Here is a 10,981-nt window from a genome sequence, read left to right on the forward strand (position 1 = left end):
CCCCGGGCCTTTCATTAACCGCCGTACGCGCCCGGACCTTTGCCTTGCCAAAAGGGTTCCTTCGCCCGGGCCGCCCCACCGGGCCCTCGGGGGCCCGCCGCACCCTGCGACCTGGGCTGGCTGTCCATGGCCAGCCGCGAGGACCTGATGAAGATGGTGCGGCCGCCCTACTCCTACTCGGCGCTCATCGCCATGGCCATTCAGAGCGCGCCCGAGCGCAAGCTCACGCTCAGCCACATCTACCAGTACGTGGCCGACAGCTTCCCCTTCTACCAGCGCAGCAAGGCGGGCTGGCAGAACTCCATTCGCCACAACCTGTCGCTCAACGACTGCTTCAAGAAGGTGCCCCGCGACGAGGATGACCCAGGTGAGGGCGGCTGGACAGGTGCTTCCTTCCGGGCCGGAGCGCAGGGAAGCGCGCGCGGACAGGGTGGGTGGGTGTTCACGGCGTGGCTGACTTGAGATCCATGCGGAGTCTTCTGGTTCTAACTGGGGATGAGAGCCAGTGGAGGGATAACCACCCAAACTTCGTCTGATTGGGGCGAGGAGAAACCACAGGACAAAGAAAAGTTTCAGAGGACCCGGGGAGGGAGAAGCTCGCCCCTCACCCCCAATTTCCAGTCTCCACTCGGAGAGGCTGGCGGGTCTGAGCCCGTGCCGCTGGAGGGGAAGTAGACTGAGAACCAGTGAGCTCTCAGATGAAAGCGACTATAAAGGGATTCGGTTGAGCTGAGAATCCCATCACGTTTCACAAAAGAGGTGGTGAGAGCCTCCCGCACCAGCACGTTTCCTGAGCCTCTGGTGTCCTTCACAAAGCAGATCCTCTGCCTACCTTTAGTGGTTCTAAAGTGGTTCTCAACCTTCCTAATGCCGCGATCCTTCAATACAGTTCCTCATGTTGTGGTGACCCCCAACCATAAAATTATTTTCATTGCTACTTCATAACTGTAATTTTGCTACTGCTATGAATCGTAATGTAAATATCTGATATGCAGGATGTATTTTCATTGTTACAAATTGAACATAATTAAAGCATAGTGATTAATCACAAAACAATATGTAATTATATATGTGTGTTCCGATGGTCTTAGGCGACCCCTGTGAAAGGGTCGTTCGACCCCCAAAGGGGTCGCGACCCACAGGTTGAGAACCGTTGCTTAGAGGATAAGTGGCAAAGACACGAGACGGGGCAGAGGGATCAGAGAGCTTCAGCTGAGTCCTGCAAATTGTGGTTTTCGTACTTTAAGTATTTGAAAATGCAAAAAATTAACTCCCCCGCCCCCAATTTGCTTCTTTCTGATCTGAGCCCTGAGGTGAAGAGGGCTGGGGTACAGTGGAGTGCTGTAATTGTTTCCCTCTACCTGGGAAGTGGAGGTGGGGAAAAGCTGAAAACGAGAGAGAAACAGAATCCTACTTGAGGTTTTCAGATGGAGCCCAGGACAAGGGAGGTATGGACAGAGTTGTGATGGAAAAAGAAAAAGAATAGAAACCCTTTCAGTTGCACACTCCGGAGATTTAGAATCTTGGGTAAATTATATAAATACCCTAGAGTACTCGTACCTGAAGTCATGGGAGAGCAGTGGTTTCCAATAGAAATACAGTATAAACCACGTGACTAAGTTTTCTAGTAGCCACATTAATAAAAAGAAACCGGTGAATTTCATCTTAATGTGTTTTTTTTTATGTAAAACAAAATTTGTTTCAACCTATAACAAACATAAAAATTATTAGTGAGGTACTTCATATTACTTTTTGGTACCAAGTCTTCAGAACCCTGTGTGTCCTACCCCACATCTTGCTTCGGATTAGCCACTTTTCAGATGCCCATCAGCCACGTGTGGCTGGTGATTACTGCATTGAACCAGGCGTGCAGTTCTAGATGTGCATCTTCCAACTCTGCCTCTAAAGCACCTGAGATGGTCACGTAAACTTTACATTCACTACTCAGACCTTCCAAAAGCTCAAGGATCTGTAGAGTGTCTTGTCAAAGTGCTTGGTATGAAGGTGGCACAATATAATTACCCTGATAGGTGAGGGCATTATTGAGATGGTAGTTGTGAATACATTTTTTTCTGAGACTTTTTACAGAGACTGTGTCAGTGGAGAAAATGGGTGTGAGGCGTGTGTGTTAGTTTGTGGAGGTAGTGAGGTATGCAGAGTCTAGATCTAGAAGTAGTGATGGCGAACCTATGACACGCGTGTCAGAGGTGACACGCGAACTCATTTTTTTGGTTGATTTTTGTTTGTTAAATGGCATTTAAATATATAAAATAAATATCAAAAATATACATCTTTGTTTTACTATGGTTGCAAATATCAAAAAATTTCTATATGTGACACAGCACCAGAGTTAAGTTAGGGTTTTTCAAAATGCTGACACGCCGAGCTCAAAAGGTTCGCCATCACTGGTAGAGCATTCTTGGCTCTACTGTTGTTAACTGGGAATACGGCAGGTTACTAACCAGTCTGCACCTCAGGTTTCCCATCTGAGATAATGGAGGCAATAAATTACCTATCTCCATGGAGCTGTGAGGAGTAACATAGGCTGTCCATGCAAGGCACTAAGTACAGAATAAGTGCTTAATAGTACTTTCAACACCGACAGTTGATTTTGCCAGAAGTGAAAAGAGCTTTGGGAAGATAAAATCCTCCAAGATGATTGTGTTAGATAAATTGTGAGTCACATTTTCTAAGCAGGAGACTAGCACTGCCTGCATTAAATGGGGCCCTGATCCCTGAGATTTGCCCAGTGGAGGGAGAACCTGGAAGAGATATGGGGGCACCTCCTGCCTAGGGTGAGGGATACAGAGGCTCTAGGAGAGGCGTTCCCTTGTCCTCCAAACATGCCATCCAAGACGCTAATACAGGTGGTTGCTGAGTACTAACTGCTGTCTTTTTTGTTCAGCAAGGCACAGGATTGGGTATTTGAGGTTGCCTTTTTTCCAGTGGAGTATTTTTAGGGACAATTGTTATATACTTTCAGCAAATAACAATGATAGCAGATACTGTTTTTGCACTGCTTACTGTGTGCTGCCAGCTACTGGGCAAAGATGTCATTTAATCCTCTCAACCAACCTATGAGGTGGGGGCTATTCTTATCCCTATTAAGTAGCACCAGGATTTTGCGAGGCCACTCCATTTGGATCTAGAAGGGAGGGTGTTGGGTAATTATAAGTGCCTTGTGAATTGAATTAGGTTTTAAAATTTAAGTAGCAGACACTGCCAGGAGGAGGTGAAGGCAGATAGAACCTCTTTGTTCCAGATTTCTCTTTGAAGGTAAATAAAATCTCCCCCATATGGATAACTCTAGACCAATGGTTCTCAACCTTCCTAATGCCACGACCCTTTAATACAGTTCCTCATGTTGTGGTGACCCTCAACCATAAAATTATTTTCGTTGCTACTTCATAACTGTAATTTTGCTACTGTTATGAATCGTAATGTAAATATCTGATATGCAGGATGTATTTAGGCGACCCCTGTGAAAGGGTCCTCGTTCGACCCCCAAAGGGGTCACGACCCACAGGTTGAGAACCGCTGCTCTAGACAGTATAGTGGACTGAGCATCTTCATCAGCGTTTAATGAAAGTCTGCCCTCCTTCTCTGGAAATAGAAGCTGAATGAGCAGGCATAAACTATCTCCTTCTCTAACACCTGTCTTTCTCATCTCCACAGGGAAAGGTAATTACTGGACCCTGGATCCAAACTGTGAGAAAATGTTTGATAACGGGAACTTCCGCCGGAAGCGAAAGCGCCGCTCTGAGGCCAGCAGCAGCTCTGCAGTGGCTGCAGGGACGTCAAAATCGGAAGAGGGTCTGTCCTCAGGATTAGGGGCTGGAGCGGGTGGGAAGCCGGAAGGAGACAGCCCCTCTGCTCTGCTGAGGCCTTCCCAGTCTCCAGAGCCTCCTGAGGGCTCCAAGAGTGTCTCCTCCCCTGGAGGGCCTGTGCTCACCTCCACCCCTTGCCTCAACACCTTCTTCAGCAGCCTCAGCACCTTGAGTGTCAGCAGCAGTGGGAGCACCCAGCGAGCTGTCGCTGGTGGCCACCCCCTAGGGATCCAGGGGGCCCACCTGCCCTCCAGCAGCACGTTTCCCGCCAGCTCCGTCTCGGAAGCCTCAGACAACTTGCAACTGAGCACCAGCACCAGCAACGGCAGCAGCCAGAGATCTTCCTATTATAACCCTTTCCCTGCCAGCACTGGTGCGGGGCAGAGCAGTCCCTTCAGCCCGCCTTTCTACAACTTCAGCATGGTCAACAGCATCATCTACCCGCGGGAGGGCTCTGAGGTATAGACTTGAAGATGCACACCTGAGATCTTGTTAAAATCCATGTTCCAAGGCGGCTGATCTGGAGCAGGTTCTGCGTTTCTCTGGAGCTCCTGGCTGATCTGGTCCATTAACACACCTGGGAGTAGCCTGGGTATAGTAGACAACTCTTCCTACAACCCAGCAAGCTTCTCCAGGTTGCTCAGGGTAGGGCCTCCCTGAAGAGATAGCCATCCCACTCTGTCCTACGATAATAGCACCTGTGAGCCCTGTGAGGACAAGGGACCACATCTGTTCCGTTCATCACTGTAGATCAGGGTTACAAGCTCAAATGTGTACATGGCCAGCTAAAAAAAGTGAATGACGTTATTGGGGAGGAAAAAGATAGCAATTGGCATTGGAAGCATCAGGGAGGAGTTGGGACTGACCCATTGAAGGCTGCTGTGGGCAGCTAATTCTTTCCTTCTGCCTGGCAGCATTCTGATTTTCCTAGAAAAGACAGATCTGTATTTTCATAGGAAACCTCCATTGGAATTCTTGGTTGCTAATTAAAGTTTAGAAAATACTGTACTGGGAAACCCCCAAAAGCCATGAGTTCCATCCAGCTCATGAGTCCCCTTTTCTCATGCTCAGCATCTGGTACATGGTAGATACTAATAGCAATAAAACTACCCAAGCAAGCCCTGTGTGGCAGCGCTGCTGGACACTGCACTCATTAACCCGCACAGCCTGGGAGACAGGTGATATTACCGCCTCATTTTCATATGAGGCTGGGAAGCACCAGGATGTCAGGTGGCTCACTCCAGGCCATGCAGGTACCAGCCGTGCAGCAGGGCAGGGTCAGGTCCAGGCAGTCTGGCTCCAGGGCTGGTGCTTGCAGCTTTGTGTTTCTAGTTCCTGAGGGTAGACAGTGCATAGAGAGTAGGAATGAGCTAGATCACATTTGACCAAAGATTCCAGTTGAAATAAATGTCACTTGAGATGTTCCCGTGAGCAGCACGGATGGAACCCCCACCTCCATGTTACTTGTGCCACTGTATTCCTGAGGCCTGGGCTGACCATTGTCCTCGTGAACCTGACATTCTGTCCCTTTTAGCATTGTCCTGAGTTTTTCTTTAAATGAAGTATTAGAATTTTATTAAAAATAGTTTTTAAATTGAATTTTTATTTACCACAAATGGTTTTTTTAAAAAAACCAGTTGTGGTAAATTTTTTAAAAATATAATTTACTTTTAGCACTCCCTTTTACTTCTCAAGAGGTATTTTCATTTGAATAATTGTATGGTTAGCCTCCCAGCACCCAGCAGAGAGCCTGGTGCCTGGCAGACACCCAGTCATTGCTTGAACTTGAACTTATCCAAAAAGTATTAGTCTATTTTATTGGAACAATGTTACATTAAGACGAAGATAATGTCCTATGAATTGCCTTAGTGCCATGTTGTTGGTTTGGGGTTTTAATTTTTTTTTTAAAGGAACACAAGTACATTGTTTAAAAAAATTAGCTTTCCTCTGTGTATTCTTTCTTAAAACTCACAGCATTACTCTTAAATTTTTATTTTGAAATAACTTACAGGAAACTATTTTTTAAAGTAGTTTAATGAGGTACAAGCAACACCACCATTATTTAAATATTATGAACAGGTGTACCTGGTTTTGTTGTGCTTCACAGAGGTTGCATTTTTTTACAAATTGAAGGCAAGACCCTCACCAGCAAAAAGATGACACTTGCTTTCTAAGACTGGTCTGGCACAGAAACTGCAGCATCCAAGGTTTGCCTGCAGAAAGAACCAAAGACTGCCCACCCACACTGCACAAAATCCAGTTTCAGGGGTATTATTTTATGTGAAAATCCTATGGACTTTTATAACTATTGTTTCTAACACAGTTCTATATTTGTAAAATAATTTATAATGTGAACTGAGACAAAAATTTTCCCTAGGAAAGTACACTTACATGCTGAGAATCTCGTGAAATAAACTAAGTGGGATGACTTCTGGCCATTTTTCAGCATTGCTATTTCTCTGTCTTCAGTTTCTTTCTCCTAAAAGAAGAGATGTGAGTGGCATGGCACCAACGCCACTACAGAGACTTTGTGTTGAGAGGGGAGCGACTGACCTTTGGCGTCTTTCCATCACCCCCATCTGAAAGGGCAGGGATGGAGCAGCCACTCTGGGGAGGGTCTTACAGGCATGGCCATTTTATTAGAGTCACAGTTCTGTCATTTAGATTAACGTGCAATTCAGTGCACCAGACGATTTCTGTTGCAGAAAGAAATGTGCTGGAAAAGTTTCATCAGCTGATAGTCGTCCTTGGGTGCAGCCCCAGGTGTTCCAGTCCTCGAGGGGGCCACAGGCAGCCCAGCATTTCCCAGGAAACTTGAAAACAGCTTCGTCTGGAAAAACCTGAAATAGGCTTCTGGGCTAGGGTTTCTCAGCACCAGCATTGCTGATGTTTGGGGCTCAGTAATTTTGTTGTAGAGGTAGCCCTTTACACCACAGGGTGTCTGCAGCATCCCTGGTCCCTACCCATTAGACCCCCCTGGGCCCTGGCCATGAGTGACAACCAAGAGTATCTGCAGGCATTGCCAATGGACCCTGGGGGACAAAATGAGCCCTGGTTGAGAACCACTGATGTAGGTCAACACCCACAGTTTGTCAAGGATGAAAGGAAGCCCCCTTGGTCCCCAACAGAAAGTCCTAGGTCTTGGGCTAGCAGTCAGGCCCTGAATGAGTTAGACCTCTGGGCTTGTGCAGGCAGTTTATCCTGAGATGCCCTTTCTCCTAAGGAGAATAAGTTGTGAGCAGGTGTAACCCAGTAACAGGCATTTCTCAAAGCTGGGGCCGATGGTTCGCCCAGTCACGTTGGAGGTAGGCTCCTTCAATATTTTAGTTGTTGATTAAGATTTCTTATGGTAGCTTCCTTCTAGGCATCTAATTCTATTACTAGTAGAGACCTAGGCTGGGGATAATTTTAATTAAACAGTAGTAAATGATCTGGGTTATTTAGGGGTTGTAGGGGTGGGGGGACAGGACACAGGCATAGGGAGGACATGCTAAAAGAACATGATTAACCTGTATTTGGAAATATCTAGTTCTGGGTGGTTGATGGCTATTAAATGCCAGAACATTGGTATCTGAGAACAAAGGTGATGAGAAGAACAACTAACTGGGAAGAGCAGCAGCTGCCTCAGACTCCACTCCCAGGACTGAGGAAGCTGTGCCTCCTGCTGGGCATGGGATTAAAGGGAAGAGGACTAAGCTGCCTGTGCCTGTAATATTTTCAGGTCAAAATCTGCACCTGCTTTCCAATTGGGAACCAGGTCAGAAATATGAACCTGAGCCAAATTTCACTCTGTGGTGCTCAGAACTGCAGAGGAAAAAATGTGGACCCATGGCACACCGTTCCGCAGCTTTCGTTCCCTGGGGTTCCTGGACTGGGGGCTGATGTCAGGTTGAGGCCAATTATGCACCTTTATAACCTAAAGCACCTGCCTTCAGCTTTCTAGAACCTCGTGTACCATTCAGAGTCAGGAGCCAAGGAGAATGTGAAAACCGAGTCAGCAGTGCTCAGGTTTTCTGTTTAATACTTTTGGATCCTTTCACCCCATTCTTAAACTTAATGGAAAAGGACTTTGAAAACTGTGCCTTCCCCAGCTCCTCCCCAGCCCCCAAGGGCATTCCTTGGTTCCTCCCAGGGCCAACTGGGCCAAGGTAGAGACAGGAGGAGCCCCACTAAATTTTGGAGGAAATTCTAAAAGTGTGCTCCTCTCTGAGATCCCCAAATTTGAAAAGAGCCTAAATTTTGGGGGTCTAACTGTGTCTTGTTTTCTTTAGATGCTCTAGTCACTGACACCAGTGGTTGTCACTGAAAAAGCAGCCAATGTGGTTTTCTGTGCCAGCAGGGGCTGGCCAGTTCTGGGGTAAAGACCTGGTGGGCCATCCAGGCCTTGCCTTTTGTTATGGAGAGCAGTCAGCTGGGGCAGATGGCTAGCACCACTAAAAAGAGGAGTTTCCAGTTAGCTTTGAAAACAAAAGAAACCAGGCAGCTACCAAATTCCTCCCATGTTTTTTATTCATGATGCCAGGGCATCACCAAAACCCTAGGAGGCCAGGAGAGCAGCCCTTTATCATTTAAACAAGGAAACATTACAATAATAATAATAACTCATTTCTTGGATGCCAGGCACTGTCCTAAAGCATGTCTATAAAATAGCTATATTAACCTCCCAAAAGTGCATTAGTAGATACTGTTTTTATTCATTTCAGCAATGAGAGCACTGAGGCCTGTGGCATGTGTGTAACCAGGTCTTAGTCAAAAATCTGAGGAAAGTGGTCAAACTAGGATTCAAAATCAGGCCAACCAATGTCAGAACCCACCTGCCCTGTACCTTCTGTGCTGCCTCTCCATTTGGAGATGAAAAGAGAGGCACAGAGAGGTTAAATGAGATGCCCAAGGCCACACAGCTTGCTGGTTGCAGATTTGGGCCTAGCTTCAGGGCTCCTGCCTGCTATCCTCATAGTGAGGCTCTCTTCAGGCATTTCCTCTGTATGTTCTCTAGGCTTTTGTGTCTGGGGCTTCTTTTCCAGGATGCAGGAAGGTAAGCAGTGGGGAGAAAAGTCACTTTTTTTTTTTGACCAGCAGGCAGCCAAGTCAGGGGCCCAGATCTCAGGCTCTGAAGCTGCTGAGGGAAGCCAGAGGTTGGGGACACAGACGTCCATTGGATATTTATCTATTAGCTCAGCAAATCTCTTTCGGTTATCAGACTCTGTGCTAGGCATTGAGATGATCCTTAGCAAGCCAGTGGTGGCCTAGAACAAGTATTCCCAGGCTGAAGTGATGTTCCCCCACCTGGCTGCCAGCCTGTGCTGAGGGAGCTAGGATGGTTTAATCTGGAAAAGCACCATCACTCCTTTCCTGTGTCTGGTGTTAGGACCCAGGACCTGGACCAGTGTTATTCAAAGCTGGACTGACTGAATGACAGAGTGCTCTTAAAGGCCCAGGGCCTTGGTGCAGACTAAGGTCCTTTCAGTTCCCTCCCACCTTTCCAGCCCTGGCTGGTCCAGCCACAGTGAGGCCACATAGCATCCTGGCTGTCAGCTTCCAGCCCCAGCCCCAGGGGGCAGAGAATGGTGTCTGTGTCCTGCACTTCCAAGGCTTCCTCCTCCCCAGTTTACCTTCTTGAAATGCATTAAACAAACCACATTGTAGGGATCCCTCTGCTCCATGTTGAGATCTTAAAGCTGAGCATTAACAAGCATGAGGACCTCTATTTTCTTTCATCTGCAAGATGATGCCAACTGACTCCATTCTGTAACTGCTCACCTCCAATGCTCCACACCTGGTGATGCACAAACTCCCCAGGTCTCAGTCTTCACCTCTATAAAACGAATCATAGTGTTATCAGAGAAATGCGTGAATGGCCTTTCTCCGCTGTTAGTGTGAGGGGGGTTCTTGGGATACCACTGGAAGAAGCATTTTGAGAGGCCCGCATGGGAGGATGAGATGTGGTAGAAAGCTTTATTTGAGTGGAATTAAATTCTTGGGTTTCCAAAGTCCCATTTCCATTAGTCCAGTCCTGGAAAACGTGCAGCTAGGAATTCAGCTGAGCTAGAAGCAAAGCCAGTGTCCATGGTGGAGCTGGGTCCAGCATAGCATCAGGCTTCTTACAGCCCATTAGTCCATTGTGTGTGGGTCCACATGGCTGTGGGCCGTGTAGGGAAATGCAGGGGAGCCAAGAGAGCACACATCCTGCAACAACAGTCCCAAGAGTCTAAAGAACACAAGAGCAAGAGACTGAGAAAACAAACTATTTTGTTTAGGAGCTTAAGTATCTCAAATCTTCCCACACTTGCAGTGCCCACACCTACTCTGGGAAATGACCTGTTCCCAGGTGTGACTGACAGGAAAGTAACTTCCTTATTTCACCCAGACCTTACTGGGCATGCTACAATATTTGGCCTTTCCTTTGCTACTTACCAATTATTCATAAATAGGTTAAATTACAATGGTATCAAATAACAATATGTACCTCACAGGAATGTTGAGAAGGTTAATATATCTACTTTATATCGAATCTGTGTGTTTGCCCTATGGTAACATCGAGAAGGGATTCTCATCCACCCACAGAGCCTCCAGTGTCTCTTTTCAGAAAGACTGAGGTCAATATTATCCATTTTGTTTTCCAACAGCCTTAGAGGGTGAGTATTTTGACCTCCTATTACAGAAAAGTAAAAACAGAGTAAAACAGCACCAGGAAAGGGAGGTTCACTCAGTAATTGATCTGGGTAAGGGGAGAGTCCACTGATAAATGTTCTGAACTATGGAGGGTTCTCTCTTTTCCGCATCCAGCGTAGCTAGAGCGCGGTCCGGTTCCTGAGTAGGGGCGGCTGGAGATTGAGAAAATGAAAGAAAGAGACAGACACAGAGATGGAAGGAAAAAGCTGGGGCTGGGTGGGACCGCTGCCCTCTTCTGATGGAGAGACAGGGACCCAGCACCGATATAGCATGTTTATTTTGTACCCCAAGTACCAGGAAGTTTCACCAAAGGTCAAGACAAAGGAGCTTGTGTGGGCCCGAGTCATATTCATTCCTGGTGCTTGGCTGGATTTACATAATAAAACCCACTCCCTGGCACCTGGGCAAAAATGAAGGTCAAGCTGAGAACACTTCTGCCTTTTTGGTAAGATGTGATTCCAGGACGTGGCTTTGCCTACCGC

At 46.9% G+C, this 10,981-nt stretch overlaps 1 protein-coding gene across 1 annotated transcript in view; it reads left to right on the plus strand.

Annotated features, from left to right (window-relative positions):
- The window catches only part of FOXI3 (forkhead box I3), an 18,535-nt gene extending 14,243 nt beyond the window's left edge, over window positions 1-4,292 (plus strand). Inside the window, exons 3-4 of the mRNA XM_014453213.1 lie at window positions 55-367; window positions 3,676-4,292. Coding sequence (XP_014308699.1) covers window positions 55-367; window positions 3,676-4,292 — 930 coding nt within the window. The remainder of the gene's footprint in view (window positions 1-54; window positions 368-3,675) is intronic.
- The last annotated feature ends 6,689 nt before the right edge of the window (window positions 4,293-10,981 follow it).

The sequence above is a fragment of the Myotis lucifugus genome, unplaced genomic scaffold, assembly GCF_000147115.1.
Source record: "Myotis lucifugus unplaced genomic scaffold, Myoluc2.0 scaffold_21, whole genome shotgun sequence".
NCBI lineage: Eukaryota > Metazoa > Chordata > Mammalia > Chiroptera > Vespertilionidae > Myotis > Myotis lucifugus.